The 19241-nt window shown below is 51.6% G+C and overlaps 1 protein-coding gene across 2 annotated transcripts in view; it reads left to right on the top strand.

The window, feature by feature from the left end:
* Positions 1–3714: 3714 nt before the first annotated feature.
* Positions 3715–19241, top strand: part of TOX2 (TOX high mobility group box family member 2) — a 113008-nt gene continuing 97481 nt past the window's right edge. For both annotated transcript variants that reach the window (XM_048963543.1, XM_048963544.1), the window contains exon 1: positions 3715–3878. In XM_048963543.1, coding sequence (XP_048819500.1) covers positions 3777–3878 — 102 coding nt within the window. In that variant the 5' untranslated portion in view covers positions 3715–3776. The remainder of the gene's footprint in view (positions 3879–19241) is intronic.

Genomic DNA, 19241 nt, shown 5'->3' with positions numbered 1-19241 from the left:
GTGTCAGCAGAAGTAACACCTCGGTCTCCACAAGTACAGGGCTGCTGACAAACCATGCAGCATCCTCCTGCTGCATGAAGTGTCTCCTTACCCATCCCAGCTCCTAAACTTGTGGTCGCAGCTCAGCCTGGTGCCTTCCCAGCTCCCATCCCTCCCATCCACACCTTGTGCTGCTGCTGCTGCCCCTAAGGATGGGGTCTGAGTGCCGAGCATCTGCCAGGCTGTGTGTGACAGCAGCACACATGGTGCCACTCAGGCAGCAGAGCAATGCGAGTGGATGCGTGAGCACCCTCAGCTCTTCTCTGCCACATGTGAGAGAGTTTTGTTTGGTTCTGTTTGGGCTTCTGCAGTGTTTTATCCCATCAATGACATTAATTACGGAGTAATTGCCTCAGTAGCGTGTAACAACTCTCCTCTTTTTTAAAATAGATCTTCACACAATGAGTAAACTTTGCTGTACATGTGCTGCGTTTCTTGTGGCATGAAATAACGCGCAGACAAAATAATGTTTTTCCTGTCAGAAATTCAATGGGCATCTAAAGCAAAGTGACAGGTGGTTAAATAGCTGCGTTTAAAGGATGTCAAGAAGATTTTTTGGACAGGTACCAAAAGCCAATGCCAGAAAGAAGGCCTAATACCATCTGCTTTGTTAGCAGAGCTGCGATTCTACATTCAGTTTTAAATGATGTGCAATGCTAGATTTGTACCCTGGAGCTGTGGGTCACATGCAGCTCACCTGGGGGTGGCACTGAGCCTGACCCGCGTGGCTGAGCGAGCACCAACCAGCCAACAACCTCCAACCAAACCCAGCTCAAAGCAAAGGGAAGCTCTCGCGTTGAATTCTGCTCTGCATTACGCGCGAATCCAGATGCAATGTGGATTTAATTAATCCACTTTCGCTGCATTTTAATGTACACATTTGCATTGTGTTCGTTGGCAGCCGGTTTTATCCATTTGTTCAGCACTTTTATGGCCAATGGAACTGCTGAATCCAAACACTTCCCTGCAGAAACGCAGAGCGCAGCTCTGAATTAAATCGCTCTCAGACGTAAACTGGGGGTGGGACTAAAATGCCAACATACCATTGCATAACACCTTGGAAAATGGATACCAGTATTTGACAATAACGAAACTGCAGAGTGCTCAATTACTTTAAAAATGATTTCAGCAGGCATTTTTTGCTGGCATGTCACGAATTAAAACATAGTGTTCAAAAGAGGGATGGGCGCTGGAGGACGGCTCTGAAACAAAGAGCGAAACTGATCACTTCAGTCCTTTCCCAGCTTCCAAACCTTTGAAATTCAGATTGTTCAGGTTTAGCTTCATATTTAGAAATACTCACTGTAGAGTTTTCTCTGCTTTGTGAGGAGTCAGTGCAGCTTAAATGGGATTGCTGAGGTAATCACCCTGCTCTTTCTGTCCCAGCGCTAACGTTAGGCATGAAATCAGAACTGCCATGTGTGCAGCTCCTGGTTCAGCAGCCCAGCCAAAGCAAGTCCCGACCTCCTGGGCCTGGTGAGCAGTCAGCCGCAAGGAGAACGAAGAGAACAGTGCCTGTTCATGGCCATGCTCTAATATCAGGCTTTGTTGTGCTGTGAACAACGAGCCCAGCTCTGTTTGCTCTTCAGCCCTCCACTCCTGCCCTTTGGCTTGGCCCAACGTTGAAGGCTTTGCTCATTTTCTGGTCCTGTTTGAGGCTGCAATGGCTCTGTCCCCCGTGTCCCATCCCAGAGGGCACCCAGCTCTCCCTGTGCAGGACAGCACCCAAGCTGAGCCACCCAGAGGCACACCTCGAGCCCTGGCCACAGATATCCCCATGGGCACTGTAGGTGCCCATCCCATGGGGATGGGACTCAGCTCCACAGTGCTTCCCCTGCTGCAGGTGAGCCGAGGCTGCAGGTAGGGGCTGCCCAAGCAGAGCATCAGCAGTGATCTGCTGGGATACAGCCCAGGGCAGGAGCACACACAGCACGTCCTCCTCCTCCTCCCCACAGGAGGAAGCTCTGCACTGTTGGTCCCTGAGGGGACAGGTTCTATAGCACAGGTCCCACATCAGCACAGAAAGGAAAGCAGTTCAAACCAATGAAGGAGCAGCATTTGGAACCAGTGTGCCTCGAGGTGGTTGGAATGGGACTGCAAGAGAAGCAGTGCTGAGCATTCAGTGACAAAACACTTTAGTTGTTACAGGAGTCAACAGAATTAATCCCACTTCAAGTGAAAAAAAAAACACCATTTCAGTCTTAACTGGAATGCTGCTAGCAGTGTCTTTACAAAATATGAAATTTAATGATTATGATAATTAATAAAGATAATAATACAGTAAAACCTTGCTAATTCATACTAATGACTCAAAGGCTGCTTACTAACTACTGAATTTTGTGGATAAACAAGCTAGAATAATGCAGCATAAAATACACTTTGTTCCTTTATTTCAACAACTCTCACTCAGTTTTAACTGTCTGCACTTTGCAATATGCAGTCGCTGCATTTGGGGGGGCTTTACAGAAACAATGGGGCCCAGAATTTGGGATGTCTGTGCAGTGTTTGCTGAGAGGTGGGGGAGAAGGAGCCCCTCCAGGGCGTGTGAAAGCAGGGGGCAGCTGAATGCGGATCAGCAAGCTGTGATACACACACTCGAATGTCCCCATCACACCTCTGGCTGGCAGGCCTGGGAGCAGCTCCCTGCCAGGCTCAGTGCTCCAAAAGGTTTGAAAAAATCATAGTGAACAGGAAGTCGTTTTTGTGCCCAAATCGATCTTTCTGCTCAAATCAATGGAGGGCTCAACGCTTGGTTTTCATTTAAACGGGAGCCACGATTTTTACACAAGCACGGATTTCCTGGAGCTGACGTTCCCTCGAAACCTCCTCAGCTCGGCAGGGTTTGGCCAAGGCTGTGAAGCCGAGGGGCTGTGGAAGAGCCGTGCATTTGCTGAGCTCGGTGCTTCAGCTGCAGAGCGGGGCTGCCCGGAGTTGTGCAGGGTGTGAGTTGTAACCGTGTCTCATAGCCACGGTGTTTAAAGAAAGAAAGAAAGAAAGAAAGAAATGGAGAAAATAAAAAGGCAATTTCCAGCAGCGGACCGCCAGAAAAGCGACACTTTCGGCTCAGTCCTATCCGCGTGGGCTCACACGGGAGGCTTATTATGGTCTCCGGGAACGGCACCGCGCCGCAGAGCGCTGTACAGCCCTGGGCTGCCCGCCCCACGGAGCGGCGGTGGGATGGAGGGCCGTCAGCGCGAAGGGGCGACGTTCGTCCGGCAGCGGGGTCCGCCGAGGTGCGGGATGGGCAGCGCGGGGCCGGTGGGGGAACGAAGCGGGGCTGATGTCAGAGGCTCAGGGTGGTGGGAGGGCACGCCGAGAGTTCAGAGCCGGCGAGAGCGAGCTGTCGGCTTTGGGGCCATTTCCGAGCGGACCGGCGGGACGGGAGGCACGGGAACAGGAGGCGGGACGATGCGAGGCGCGGGCTGCGGGACGCCCGGCCGGGAGGAGGGCAAACCCCGCAGCACCGCCGGCGAGAGGGGATCCGCTGCCCCGACCCTTCCCGCGTGCGGCAGCCCCGAACCTTCCGCTCCCGCACCCCGCTCCCCGGGGCCCCGCCGCGAACAAAGCGGCCCCGTTGCGGGGCGGTGCGGAGCGGGGCGGGCCGGGGGCCGCCGCCCGCCCCCCCGCCGCCGCCGCCGCCCGCCCTCTCCCCGCCCCCCGCGCCAGAGGCACCGCCGCCGCCGCAGCCGGGTCCATGCCCGCTGGAGCCCCCGCCTGCCGCCGCCCGCAGCCCCGGCATGGACGTTCGGTTTTACCCCTCCGCCCCCACCGCCGTGGGCTCTCTGCCCGGCGCTGACCCCCCCTGCTTGGGGCCGCTGGATTATTATCACTGCAACAAGGTAAGGGGGCGAGGAGCGGGCCGACCCCCCCACCCCCCCCCTTCCCCAACATCCCCCCAACCCCGGGCTTGGGTCGTCCCGCAACTTCTCTCCGGGTGGGAGGAAAAGTGCCGGCGGCGGCGGGAAGGGATCGGAAAAGTGGGCGACGGAGCCGCCCACATCGCCCCGCACCGCCACGCATCGGCCCGCGGCCGCCACCCGGAGCGCTGCGGGCGGGCGGAGGGAGCGCCCGGGGCTGCGTGGAGCGCTCGGTTCGGCCGCGTTCGGAGCTGTCGGTTTGTTTTCTTGTTTTTCCTCCGGGAGTGTTTCGCCCGGAGCGGTTTACGTGCGCTTTTTTATTTGTTGCCGTTGTTGGTTGGCACTTTGTCGCCTTGTTTCGTACCCTTCGTTTGCCGGGCGGTGCGGAAGCGGAGCTGCTTCTGGATGCGGGGATGGGTGCGGGGGGTCCGGCGCTGCCCCCCAACCCCCGGGCTCCCCCCGCCCCGCACCGCGCTCGGTGCGTGCATCGCTGTCGGCTCCCGACCCGCCATCCCCGTTCATAGCGGATAGAGGGATTCGCGGTGCGGGGATATTTGAGGGTGCTGCGGGAGCCGTAAGGAACGGCCGAGAGGAGCCGGAGGGGAAGGCGGAGGCAGTCGGAGCGCGGGGATAAAGAGTTCTCCGCGTATCGCATCCGTGCGGGATCGCGGTGCTGGAGCGCAGAGCCCTGCGGAGGGGCACCTGTGGGGGCAAAGCCCGATGTTTGCGCTGGGAAAGTTTCAAAAAGGGGCAAAACTGCAGCGGGGCCGCCGCTGTGGGATGGCAGCGGTTCGTCCCGCCGCTGAGGCACTTCGGGGCCAAACTCTTCAGGAGCGGCAGAAGGAAAGCTGAGCGGATCCCGGCTGCGGGGAATTCAGCTCTGTGTGTCGGTGCGTGTATTTAACCGTTCTCTGGCGTTTGGGTTATTTGTCTCAATTTGTAAAGTTGTAGTAAACCTAATAGCCCTCATTTATTTTGAGACGCCCGGTTCTCCCGAAAGGAAACAAATAGATTTCTCTTGCATTCACGTACTGGTTTCAAACGGTTCTCTTATCACTGCCGCTGTTCCTAAAACACAAATGATGCTCTTAAAACGCTCTCGAGAGCCGACCCCATGGGAGCCGGGATATGGGCGACCGAGTGCCGACACCGACGGTCCGGGAGTGCCCATGGGAGCTGCATCCACCCCAATCCCACTGCCTTTAGGAGCTCCAGTTCGCCACGAAGTTCGGAGGTGTGGACGCGGTTTAGCGGTGCCCCGGTTCTCCAGGCCCACGGTGTGGGGCCGTGCCACCCCCAGCACCCCCAGCCCCAGTGCCTGGCCGTGCAGCCCTGCGCTGGAGCTTCTCGCTGCCCCGAATCTCTGGGTTTAGGCCCGGATTAGCAAGTGATCGATCCACACGAGCAGCCCTTGTGTGCGCAGAGTGGCACCGTGGGGCTGGAAGGAAGCAGGAGCTGTGCTGTGAGAGCTGCGCGTGGGACACCCGAGAGGAGCACCCAAGGTACTGACCACTGCCACCAGATGCTGCTGTTGTCACTGCTACCGAGGATCTTAAGACAGCCGGGGGGAGGAGGGGAGGGGGAGCCAGGAAAGAAAGGAAGCGATTTACCCTTTTCAGGGTGCTTTTTCTTTTTTTTTTTTCCCCCCTCTTTTCCGAGTTACCACGTGTCACTCGCGTATGCGCAGCGATGCACGTTTGTCTGCGGGATGAGGCAGCTGGAAAGGAGGTAGAGGTGAAGTGAGCTGACTTTGTCCCCTCTTCGTGACACAAGTCCTGCAGTCCCGGCACCACAGGGCTGTGGCAGCACCCTGCAGAGTTCCTCTGGGCTGCAGGTGCCCATGGGTGTGCTGGGAATCCATACTCATTGCTGCGGGCACTGTCTGAGCACATGTGTACCTTCAAAGCCATGCAGGACACTGTATGAAACTTCAGGAAGTCCCATTCCCGTTCCAAGCTAAGGCATTGTCTGCCTGAAAGCTTTTCTGCTTGAAAAATCTACAGAGTGGGCTGAAGTGTGAAAATGAGGAAGTTCTCAGACTGTACAGCGCCGCAAGAGCTGGGGAAGGAGCGCCTGTGGGCTCTGTTCCCCATGATGATCCCAGCCCCAGAGCACACAGCAGCAGCCCACAGAGCCCGGGCCATGCTGCAGGTGAGACAGCCTGTGAAGGGGCTTTAACCCTCTGCTCCAAGTGCATCTCTTGTCCAGGCTCAGCTCTGGCTCCCAGGGGCTTTACTGTTTGTTTTCCTATTGGGGATGCCGACGCACGCAGTGTCACCGCCCGTCAGCAGCTGCCCAGAGCCACAGTCCTGAGCATCCCGAAGTGCTTTGTGCACCATCTGAATGTGGTGTGGTTGGGAATGTGGTGGTGTTGCTGTGAGGTTCCCAATCCATGCACTGCAGCAAGCCACGGTCTCTCTTTACAGCCACAGAGGTACCTACAGTGAAGCAGATTTTCCATTTTTAAATGAACGAGGGATGTTTCAAGGGATGGTGAGATGGGGACAGTGTGTTCAGCCCAGGCCTGCCCAGAGGCTTACATATGCATCCTTTCTTTCTCCACCAGTATTTTTCCTTAGAGAGATGCTCACCTGTAGCATGTGCTGGGGTCTGTCCCCAGTGGAGACCCATAGTGAGAACTGAGGCTGAGCGCCCAGATTGGGAGCATGTTGGGCTCTGTGCTGACTGTGTTTGGTGAGGAGTTGTGGTGCTCTGGGCACACTAGTGGCACTGGAGCTGCCCAGATCTCCATCATTGGTGACCCACTCGGAGCATCCAGCCTTGCTTGAGGTCATGACATTTGGGGAGAGGAGCAAAGCCCACACTTGCCAGAGCTGCTGCAGGCAGGACCAATGGCACGGGCTTTAGGGCTGCATCGGTGCTGGGTTCAGCCTAGGGTGCAGAGGCAAATAGAGCAGCATGCTGCAACAAGCATTACCTGTGCCAGAATGCCTGCCCATGGGCTGGATCCCAGCCACATTCTGTTGGTGTGACTGCACAGGAGAAACACCACTTTGGTGTCAGGCTGTGTCCATGCAGTGGCTGCGAGGGCCTGGGGAGGTTCAGCTCACCCTGTGCCATCTCTGAAAGGAGAGCTGGACTTGTGTGTGGATCCACAAAGTACCAGCAGTTGGGGTTTTGTTCTCATCCCAGACGGACTCATTTCTGCAAGGTGTGCAGCAGGTCCCTGCCTGAGCACTGTGTGTGCAGCCCTGGGCTGGGATGGGCAGGGAGAGAACCTCTGCAAATCCAGAGCAAATCTAAGGGGAGAATGAGCACCTCTCTTCTGAATTTCAGTGTACATCCTCAGTGGCCTCTGGTGTTTTTGTTGGTCAGGCTCGGTTAGCACAGTGCTGGATTTCCACTGAAGTCAGTGATTGATGGGGAGGAGGAGGGGGGCCAGCTTGGAGGCACTGAATCCTTGTGGAGAGCACTGCTGTGGCACTGGGTTTTTGGGGGACTCCACAGCAGCACACAGGGATGCTAACAGGGGTGCGAATGGGGCGAGCCCTGAACCCTGCAGCATTCCTGCAGGACAGCACAGCCGTGCCCCATCCCACCACCAGCATCCTGCTGCTCTGCACCTCCACACACACCGTGGGCCCTTTTGGCTGAATAATGGACAAAAACTGCTTAACTGATTCAACATCATCAATTATGGATAATTGAAGTCCGGTGGTCACGAGATGGATGTTAATCTGCGCTCTGCTCTCTTCATCTTTGAAGAACCCTTCAGCAATGGGATTCAAGCTGCTGGTAGGAGTCCGGGTTGATGGATTGAGTACATTGCTGCAGAACATTCTGTTTTGCTTTGATTTTTACTGTAAATTGTAAATTGCAGCAATAAACACAGTCCCTTTCTCACTGTGTTTCTCCAGAACCGCTTTGCCATTCTGGAAGATAAAATATATTCTTTTCCTTTTTTTTTGCTTTGTAAGCCAGCTCTGTTGTGATGTAACATAAATCTTTCTTTGGGGATGGAGGGTTTTGGATGGGGAAGTCCAGCTGACTTTTAATGTGGGGCCCATTTGGTTCTCATTGGCAAGCAGCTCCCACTGAGTTGGAAATGTGGGTGTTGGGTCCCCAGTAAGGGCTGTTGCCTTTACCTTTGTGCTCATCCTGCTCCTTCATCTTTTATTTCTTGACAAAATGAGCTCAAAATGCTTTTACCAGAAGTTGGCTTATATCTCTCAGTGTAAATGAAGCACATAATTGTGTTTTCCTAACAGCTCTACATTAAAAAGAAGTTATTGTGCTGCTAATGTGTTTTCCTTGATGATTTCACACCCAGAGAAGCTGTGGTGTGCCACGTTCCCATCTCTTCTTTGTTTAATTCTTCATTCCTAAACTCAGAGTACAGCATTGGTGCATTGCACTGACTCCTACATGGAGATCTGAGCTCTGATGTTCCACCTTTGTGATTTTCCATACGTTTTCCTGTAATTAAAGCTTATTTTGGGGCTGAGCTGCAGCGGAGAGGGGGAATCTCACAACAAAACTTAATGAAACAAGTGCTGATATACCAAAAGGAGTGACTGGGAGCTGTGCAGTATCGCATGGTTTGCACTTAGAAGGCCAGTTTTAAGTATTTTAATCCCACACGTATCCTCCCTCCTCTTCTTCCTATTGTTTCCTTTGGTGGTTTGTTCTGATGGATCCTGTTTCTTCCTTGAAAAATGCTATTGGCTCCACACTGCCTGCAAGTCAGAACCTTTGCATTATGCCATCCCTCTCCTCTGCCATAATCCCATGCACAGATTGTGTGAGCTCTGCAGATACATTAAATCCCTTCCTGATGTGGCGTGCAGCTCTGTGGCTGGGCAGCTGTGAGCAAAGCATTAGAGCAGGGCCCTCTGCCTGCAGTTGGTGCTCTGGAAGGGAGATTTGGGGCTGCACGTGGTTCTCAGAAACGCTTTGGAGGAAGCGGGATGAGCCGGGGCTGCATGGCCAGACTGTGTAGAAGGGAGCTTTACCCATATGCACATATGTATTTTCCTGTTGGTTTAACACCTTGCTCTCATGGTGGAATTTCTCTGCACTTCTGGGGTGGTGGGGTGGGACCCAGTTCCCAGCTCCATATCAGACTGTGTGGATCCCAGCAGCAGCTCCTTCCCACCGCCCCGATGACTCAGAGTTTCCATTTCCATCTGGATTCACCCACAGGCTCCATCCCCTTTCTGTCTGCATGCAGCTTTGCCCCTGCTCTCCCCTTCCCAGCACACCATCCTCTTCTTCTGCCTCTCCTTTTGTTTGCGAGGTGCAACCTGTGCTGTGTGCTTGTGGCCAGAGCCTGAGATAAGGGCTGTGCTGTGGCTATGCTGTTCATCCTCTACAGTTGCCCTTGGCCTCTGTTTCCAGATGCAGTGGCTCACATTGCAGAACCCCAGGCTTTAGGGCTCAGCTCATCCTGAGCTCTAAGCATCCACTGTTGGAGACCTGGGTCCCTGGAGCGGGGCATGCAGAGCCCAAGGCTCCTCAGAGGCTCCTTTCCTCCCAGGCTGTGGGTTCTGAGGGGCATGGGTTAGTGGGCATGGTGGTGATGGGTTGATGGTTGGGCTAGAAGATCTTAGTGGTCTTTTCCAACCTTAACAAGTCTATGATTCTATAATTCTAGGATTCTGTTTCCTCTCCCTGAAGGGTTTCACTGATGGATGCTCCCAGCAGTTCATTGCCCAGTCTTCCCTTGGGAAGGTGCTGAGCTATGGGGAGCTGCTGAACTGCTGTAACAGGAGGGTGCTGCTGGGGAGATGAGATGAGAGATGGCAATGGGGAACTTGGTTCCAGAGCACTGGGAGGGGGCAATGCCAGCTCATCCCAGCTGAATTCAAAGACCTTTTGTGGCCATCGTTATCCTAAAACAAAGGTAAACTTTGTCAAAAAAATAAGCTGATTAAGATGCAATCTATGTTTCTCATCTTTTACTGGTACTTGGAGCAGTGTGTTTTTATGGGGTGCGCACCCTGCCTGCCATGGGACATGTCCCACTGGAGGTGACTTCAGGGGCTCTCAGGACTTGAGGCACTCATCCCTGGGGTCAGAAATGAGGCAGAGTGCACTCAGCCCTCAGTGACATAGAGCAAAACTTGAACAGTGTAGAAATGGCATTAACTTCAGGAAAACTTCAGAAGAAACGTATGGAAACAAGCTGGGGCAGACAAAACAAACCAACTTATGTCGAGTCCAAAAGAATGGAGTTGAATGGTGGGCGCAGAAAGCGCGTGGATGTCGTCCGAAGAAGGAAAAGCAGAAATTCTGCTGGGGGGAATCTGGGCTCTGCAGCTCCTGGTGGGATCCTGCTCTGTTTGCCAGCATTAAGCCCAGGCAGACAGCTTCTCCCCAATGCGTTATCTTGTCTCTAAATAGCGTTCAAAGGAGAAGAAGAATGTGCTGTTAAAAATACTGAACTTTGGGGAACGGCTGGCAGCCTGCGCCGCTGATAAGCGTTGTTGATTGAAGATCAAACAGCCCTTGGAAGCAGGAGGAAACCTTCCAGCGGGGCCGAGCCTGCAGCCAGACAGTGAGGTCACTGCCTGCAGCCTGTGGGTATGGAGGGACCTGTGCTGGATTTAGGCTCTGGGCTCCTCCAGCCCAGACGGATGCTGGCGACGCGGTGCTTTTAAACCTGATAAATCTGTTAAGGCTGAGAACAGCATTTATTAGACGCCAAGAAAGACAGAGTCATGTTTTCATTATTAAGTGGTAGGGCTTTTTTTGTTGTTTTCCCTTGAGATAAAAAGTCTGTCCAGTAGGCTGCAGGTTGCAGAGTGAACCAGAGACCGGGGACGTGTGCTCTGTAATGAATTGACAACCTGCATCAAGGTGGCAAGTGAACTGTGGGCGGCTGTCTGCTGTGGCCATGCCAAACTGCACAGGTGGGAGATTGAACTGTTTTAGTTAAGTCAGACCAATGTGTAGGGTTTTTTGAGAGCAATTTTAAACAGATTTTTCTACTGTTGGGCTTTGAAAAGGGGAAGAGTATTACCTATCTATTTATCTGTCAGTCTGTCTGTCCAACTATCAATCCATCCATCCATCCATCCATCCATCCATCCATCCATCCATCCATCCATCCATCCGTCTAAATGTATCAATGTTAGCTTCATGAACTTGCAGCCATTGAAGTGAGGTGGTTGGTGCGCAGTGACCTGTTGGGAACAGAGAGCAAACCCTGGTAGGAATAACTGTTTGTGGTATGGAAGTGGGTTATCACATTTATGCAAGAGCACAAATGAAACAGATATGTGTTTAAAATAATAAAATGTCAGTTGGAAGCAGCTCTGGAAGTGTATTTAAGAAATTAGCAATGGCACGTGCAGCTGCTTGGTTGCTGTTCTGGGGTTGGTCAGATACAGGGCTGCATTCCTGAATATGAGGTCCTGCACACTGTCAAAATGAGATCACTACAGAACTGGCAAATCCAAGGTTATCATGGAAACATTTCTAGTTTGAGCTGAGGTTCATTTTAAGTCCTATGCAGAATTGTCCTCCAGTATGCATGTGAATCCATGGATCCAATTCCTATTTGCTGAAGAGCACCTCTCTAAGTGATTTATCTGGGAAGTGCGGATTTAACATCCTCTTGTCTTGTGAAGCTGTCTTACAATGTTGTGAAGCTCAGCTGGAGCTTCTCACTTGCTCCCAAAGCTGGAAATCATGGGCAGCATTTTGAAAATGCCAAAATCTTACTTGGAGACAAGGAAGAACAAACTCTCGGATCTGGATCTGGTGTCATCGTCGTCGTGTCACAAGAGTGGAGATGGTGCCAGCTGGGAAGGCATCTCCTGCTTGGCAATGAAGGTCTCAAGAGCCTGTGGCAGTGTGGCACAGACAGGGACAGCTGAAACTGATGGCCATCGCTTTGGAGTTGGAGGAGCCACCAGGGAGACACAGCTTCCTTTGGGCTTTGTGCTTGTTTGGAGACAAACTCAAGGCCAACCAGTACTAATGGGGGTACCAATGGACGGGAAGCCGGACGTGAGCCAGCAGTGTGCCCTCGCAGGAAGGCAACCGGATCCTGGGCTGCATCCAAAGAAACGTGGCCAGCAGGGTGAGGGAGGGGATCTCTGTTCTGTGCTGTGAGACCTCACCTGGAGCACTGCATCCAGGTGTGGAGCCCTCAGTGCAGGAGAGACACGGACTGGAGCACTTCCAGAGCATTGGAGCCTCTCCAATGGAAATGATCCATGGAACACCTCTCATATGAAGACAGGCTGAGAGAGCAGCATGGACTGTGCAGCATGGAGAGAAGGCTGTGAGGTGACCTGAGAGCAGCCTGTCAGTACCTAAAGTGGGACTTAAAGGTGCCTTCCAACTCTAAGGATTCTATAATTCTATGACTCTATAATTCAGCACTGTCCGGGCTGAACGAGCTTAAAAACCTTACGTGACACTTGTGGGGCTGCTTGGGGCTGCTTGGCCACTGTGATGAACACACTGGATCCCTGCACGAGCACACTAAGCTCTGCAATTAGCAGCCCTGGGGCCAAGGTAGCGCAGCAGGAGCTGCTGAGACCTCACAGCCTGAGGCCCTGCGGGAGTGTGTTTTCCCTTTGCTGTGGTTATGTGGTGCAGACTTGACCTGCATGCTGTAGCGGAGCAGAGCTCGGTCCAAGGGGCTGGAGGGAGGTGAGAAAAGGAAAGCTGAATTCCCTGCTCATCTGCTCCACAGATTCCCTCTGTGGAGGATTCCCTTCTTCCTGTCTGTTGCCCAAGTGTTGCTTCTGTTGCATCCTTATGTTTTCCTTTAGCCTGGGGGCTGCTGTGAGAGGTGTCTCAGCGCTCTGCCGGCTGTTCCTGATGCTTCCTTTCCCTTGCTAATACCAATTGTTTCTGCCAGAAGTCGTTTGGCAGTGTTATGTAAACCTAGAATCACACACTAACGCCCTGAGCTGGGGCTCCTGCATGTGCTGATGGGACTGGCACAGCGTGCCATGGGTCGCTTGGCACAGCACCCAGAGCCAGCAGCCCCCGGCCTCGTTATCCACAGCAATTAGAGCCAACATCTCCCTCACAGCTGATAGTTTTAGTGGGAGGATTGAAAGCATGCCGTCAGTAGCTCGGAGCTGGGATGTAAGCTTGTTGCTGAGTGTGGTACCTGCATATCAAAGCTCATTCTTGGCATGGGGTCTCTCTTGATGCTGTTGGGTTGGCAGCAGTGTTGGTGTGCACTATATGAGAGTGGTTTCTTGAGGATCTTTGCATCTCCACCTCTCTTCTACTTGTGGCTCACTGCAACTGGGGCTGGAGCTCCTGAGCACCTTCATGGGGATGGTGTCCCTGCAGGGATGGATGGGACCTCTCCTCCTGTCCCAAATGGTGTGGGACCTACATTGGAGCATGCACTGTCCTTTGGTTGTTTGCCTGGAAAATGATGCTAGCAGAGACCTTAATGAATTTCTAAGTGCTTCTTAATGTGATTTGGCAGTCAGATTGGAGGGAGGGAGGGGGAGAGCAATGGAACTACAATTGCTGCATGCCCAGTCTCCTCCCCACACACTCCATGGTTTGTGAGAGATTAGAGGGAGATTAAATCCCACGGAACTGGCAGGTGATGCTGATGGATGTTTGGAGGGGATTAGGCTAAATCCATTCCTCCTCCTGATTTAGCTCAAGATTTGAATTCATTGATAAGATTTGCCCAGGTTACATCTCTGAGACCTCCTCTGAGCTGATGACTATGCGGAGGTATAAGTGAAAGCAGAACCTGTCTCCCAAGCAAAAAGGCTAACGAATTAACCTTTATAAGGTTGATGAATGCTTAAGATAACTGTACATCTATTCCTGTTGCAGCATCCAATTAATCTGCAGTGCCACGGAATTGAAGGGTGCTGGGCTGGCTCCTGGCTGGGGGCTGATGCCTGCATCCCACCATAACGTGCCCAGAAGGTGTACAGCAGCAATGGAGTTGTGTGTGCAGGGTGTGATGCTCATGGGCCGCTTCAGTTGAAATTCAAAATGCCATCTCTCAAACTAGAGATGAAATGAAATATGAGTACAGCTGTGCGCTGTGGTTGAACATCTAGATCCAGCCTGGGATGTGTTGGTGGTTTTCTGATTGAGTTTCCTGCTTGGAGCTCTTCCCCTGGGGCTGCTCACACAGGAGGGTGGTTGTGGCTTGGCCAACTCAAGGTGTCACCTGCAAGCCTGTGCCTTGGAATGGTGGCTTTGGGATGGATCAGAAGAGGAGGGCAGCTGGCAAGCTGCAGGTCTCCTCAAGCTACTTGTCTCATCTGGGTGCATATCAAGAGACATAAAATTCTTTCTGACCAAGAAAGATTTCTGGCAAATATATGCAAAGCCTGTCTGGGAAGCATGGGAAGACTCACAGTGTGGAAGACCCAGCATATGAATTCGTGGCAACACAGTGTGTTCCCTGTGCTCTGCAACACAGTGACTCATGTTTGTCACCAAGGGATGGTAATGCCAGGTGGTTTATCCTGAATGTGAGTTCCAGGCTCTGTAAGATGGGGCTGGAGGTGGGAAAGGTCTCAGCAAGTATTGTGGTAGTGCAGAGGATGCAAGGACCAGTCTTGCTCTATTCTCTTTGCTTCCTTGGAGTTGCTTCAGGTTTATAGAACTGTAGGAGCAATTACAGTTCCCTCCCTACTGTTATGGGGATGGGAAGGAAAAATGAAGCCCAATGGTAAGTCACAGACAGCTGGGAATACTTTAAGAACATAGTGCTTGGGAATAACTTAGAAATAATGTAACTGAAATTATGCTTTTCTAGAAAGCAGGGAGAAAGAGAGCTTAAAATGAAATATACATTAAACAGAGCCTTCTTGACTTCATTAAGAAGAGAATCTTAAGGGCAGTGATCTGCAGTTTCCTCATCATGCAGCTGCACAGCCCAGTGTTTGCCAGTGAGTGTGTCTCTGTGAAAAGCAGCAAGTGAATCCACCATATGGTGGAGGAGAATATTCGGTATCTTTGTGTGTGTGGTGATGGCAGTTTGTTTAAAATAGGGTTACCTTTGCATTTGCTTCTTTGAACAAGAAAAATACCAGTTGCCGTAAGCTCTCCATTAGAGTTCTTAAGCACTTTGGGGTCACATTGCTCAGCCTCCTGGGAGCCAAGAGCCATGGGGATGTGCAGCACAGGTCTGTGGGTGGGAACTCCATGTTTTGGTGTATAACTCAGTGAGGAAGAGCAGCATCTCACCCCAGCAAAGTAGTTGAAGCATTTCCATCCATCCAGTGCTGTCGTTCTCTGGATGCTGGGGCGAGGAAGCCTAGGTTTGGTTGGACCCCTGGGGAGGTGCAACTCAATGAACACGAAGAGGAAAAGCACCAAATTCTACTTGCATTTAGGGTTATTTTTTTCCCCTCTTTTTCTAAAACGTGACTCATGGTGGGATGCGGGAGGGGAGCTCTTGCTGCTGAGTGATGTCCTCAATATGTCCGCAATGGCCTCAATAGCTGTCGGTGGTGCAGAGCAGCTGCCAAACCAGCAGCATGTGTGCATGCACAGCCCTGAGCTCAGGAGGCTCCTGTGCACCCAAGTCCAAGGGAGAGCTCAGCTTGTTGGAGCTGTAGATGCACGCACAGCAAGCCGAGGCCTCGGCAAATTTGGCACAGGTTGGCTTTCCAGCAGTATCCAATGATGTAATAGAGCAAATATTAGGAGAACAACATCTGGTAGCACTGCTGCCTGTATGCTCATTGCAAACAATTTGTCAGACCTGTGTAAACGTTCAGTTTAGTAACAATGCTGCGGTAAGAGGATCGTGCAGCCAAGGCCACCTGCTTGCTTCTTTTCCTTTCCCATACACTAACAAGGACATTTTTAGTCCGGTTTTGTTTTCAATGCAATGAGTAAGACTTTGAAAGCAACTGCGAGCATTGAAAAGAGAAGTCAAGCTCTCCTTGTGCAAAGGTGTTGGCCATTTATTTTAAGCATCGCACGGCAGTTAGCTCATTATCTCTGAGCTGTAAACCAAATGGGGATGACCTGGATATCCTGGAGAAGGAATCAGTTCCTGGCTGGGGACAGGAGGGTCTCTGTGTGCTGCTGGGGTAGGGCTGGGGCGTGCAGGGCTGGGCTTCCCCTGCTGCATGAAGCAATGCCCCTTTGTAGTGCCATCTTGTTTGCTCCACCAGGTCTCGGGGACAGGGATGCTCTCAGCATCCCACAGCCATGTTACTCAGAGCCTGAGCAGCCCAGCTGCAGCTCCAGGCCTACAGGAGATCTTCTCTTGGCACATCACTTCAATTCCTTTCCTTTCAGAAAACCAGGAGGAAAAAATGGAAGAGAATTTCATTCACTTCCACGCTCATCTCCTCGAGGAAACAATGGCAGGGTAAATGGGCAAGGCGGTGCTGCAGCAGTCACTGCTGCCTGCGTGGCTGAGTCATGCACAAAGGGCAGAGCTGGGTCAAGAGCCATGTTTGCAGTGACCATTGGAACTGCACATCTGTCCACGTTTATTTGAGAGTAATAGGGCTGACAGAGGCAATTTCTCTGCCCTGGCTGTTCCAAAGGGGAGTTCCACCCAGAGGTGTTGTTGTGCCCATCCCAGGGCAGTGCCTGGAGCACGCTGTGTGGCACAGAGCCCACTCTGAGAGCTGGGGGCTTCTGTTGTGAACCAGAAGAGAAGGCAGTTCCAGTTTTTGTGAACTTGTTAGATTTGATACGAGCAGAATATGTTTAAAGAATTAAATCTGAAGTCCGAGAGTTGAGTGACTTTAAGGGCTCTTAGGAGATGATTGCTCATGCCTGCCTTTGCATGTTGAAGCTCCCTGCTCGCAGGCTAAAACACCTCCTGGCAGTGCTTATGGGGCTGTTGGGATCCCATTCCCACTCAGGAGGGATGGGCACAGAGTTGGACACACAAAAACAGTTTGTGCCTTTGGAGATGGGGGACCTCTGGTCTCAGTGCTGCTCCATGAGGCTCTGGTTCCACCTCTGTGCCTCCCACCATCTGGCTTTGATGATCATAGAATCATAGAATGTCCTGGGTTGAAAAGGACCAAAAGGAAAATGTCATCCAGCTCCAACCCCCTGCTGTGTGCAGGTCACCAACCAGCAGACCAGGCTGCCCAGAGCTGCATCCAGCCTGGCCTTGAATGCCTGCAGGGATGGGGCATCCACAGCCTCCTTGGGCAACCTGTGCCAGTGCCTCACCACCCTCTGGGGGAAAAACTGCCTGCTAATATCCAACCTAAACCTCCCCTGTCTCAGTTTGAAACCATTCCCCCTTGTTCTATCACTATCCATCCCTGTAAACAGCCGTTCCCCCTTATGATGATGATGATGATGACAGATGCTGCTCTCCTCCAACTCACTTCTGACGGTGAATTAAACCACAGCTTTTTTTTTTTTCCCTTCTTTTATCCCCCAGTATTCAGCGCTGTGAGCTAAATTAGAATAGAAACCTTTTCAAACCATTCCTTTAATAAAGTATTTAGTTAATAGACGCTGCACAGCTCGCAAAGCTTGCAGGAATCTGACACGGGGTATCATAATATTATGATATTTAACAGCAAATCCTACTGCATTATCAACTTACCTCTATAGCATGGAGGAGGCAACAGCTGAGGCATAAAAAACTAATGCTTCAGTATGACAGAGCTAAAATTGAACTTGGCAATTACCGCGTGTGTGATTCACAGCATTGTGAAGTGAAGCTACTATATAAATCAGCTCCAGTAATCATAGGGTTTAAAATTAGTCAGTCACTATTAACTCTGCCGGCGTTAGCGTGTGCTGGAGGATGATGAAAGGGAAAGGTATGGAATATCCAGAGTTGGCTTTAAAGCAGAGGCACTCCAGTGTGCTCCCAGCGGGAGGTGTGAGGTTCACACAGGAGTGAGGTTTGGGTCCTCCGACAAAAGCTTGTGGAACATTTAATTGCACGGTGCAGTCTGATCTTTTTGAATGCTTAACATCCTTCAGAAAGCCCCTTTTCATGTTCCCAAGACTTTTGCAGTTTTACAGAAGGTAAAGCGATGATTGAATTTAATTTTTTCTCTCTTACAGATGATGATGATGATGATGATTATTTATTTTTTTCCAGAACAGCACTATTCAAATGCTTTGCAGTGCTCTTCAATGCCAGGCGTAGAAAAAAAGGAATCAGCGGGATCGTGTTTTATAAATGGTGCTGGGGAAGTGAAAGGCTGCTCTGAAACGAGCCACCACTCTGACTGCTGGATTTTGGCTTGGTGCAGAATGCATGGCATTGGCTGGGAGGAAAAACAAGAGAGGAATCGAGTTGTTCTGTAGGATCCCAATGGTGCATGTGTGTTTTGTAGGGATACAGAGCTGCTGGTGTCCCTGGGTGTGAGCAGGGCCTGGGGGCAGCTGTGCTTCGTGCCGCAGTGCTGTCCCCACTCCTGTAGTTCGCCTGGAGAGGCTCAGCTTCGTTTTTGAAATAGAGCTGTTTTGGGCTCAGTGATGCATGGCTTAATGGACACACACTGCAAGAGCTTTCCAAGGAGGGTGGGGATGTACTGCTGCCCTGGTCTGGCTGCAGCCACCTTCTGTCCCAGCACAGGTGGCAGTGTCCTCTTGCCAGCTCCAGCCAAGTGCAGACATTGCAGCAAAACTCCATTCATCCTTTCTTAATTTTTTCCCCCGTTTGCTCTGCCTGTGCAGCGCAATAGGTTCAGGCTCACAGCTGGGCTGTTTTTCCCCTCTTTCTCTTTTCCCCCTCTCTTTTTAATGGGGAATAGGATGGACGTCTGTCCCCGCCATGACAACTGAAGGCTGTGAAGGTCACTGTGCACACTGAGCCTATTTGCCATCCTACACATCTTGGTGTTTTGGAAACGGGCTCTGGTATTTGTCTCACCAGCAACAAGGCATTCCATTATCAGCCAGAGATAACGCTTGCCACATTCAGGTTAAGGATTTTGAAATCTATAATATAATTTCCAATTGTTTGATATGGGGTAAATGGCTTTCATTCTTTCTGCCCATAGCTTTAAGATTTGGGACGAATTTATCAGTACATTTAACACTTCCATTGAAACCCTGTTTCTGAGGTTATGGAAATGAGCTACAAATGAAAGTCACAGCTCAAGAAGCAGGAAACATGCCTGTGAGCGAGGAAAAAGCTGTCACTGGCATTGTGAAGAAAGAGAGGTATAAATAGGGCATTGGGTTAGAAAGCAGGAAATCTGCGTGCTGTGGGTTTTACTTGGAATGTCTTCTGGTGACCCCAGATAAGATTGTTAACCCTTGTCTCTGCAGACAGTCGTACGTGCTCACTTATGGGCGCTGCTCCTGGCTTTTGGGATTGTGTGACTGTTTGAAAACGCAGCCGCTCCATCAATCATGGGTCTGTGGTTTCTTTGCTTAGAGAGGATCTCTCCATCAAAAAGACTGGATTTCTCAATATTTCCT

This window comes from Lagopus muta, chromosome 16, assembly GCF_023343835.1.
Source record: "Lagopus muta isolate bLagMut1 chromosome 16, bLagMut1 primary, whole genome shotgun sequence".
Taxonomy (NCBI): domain Eukaryota; kingdom Metazoa; phylum Chordata; class Aves; order Galliformes; family Phasianidae; genus Lagopus; species Lagopus muta.
The sequence above is the reverse complement of the archived record's forward strand: the minus strand, read 5'-3'. Positions and strand labels throughout refer to the sequence as shown.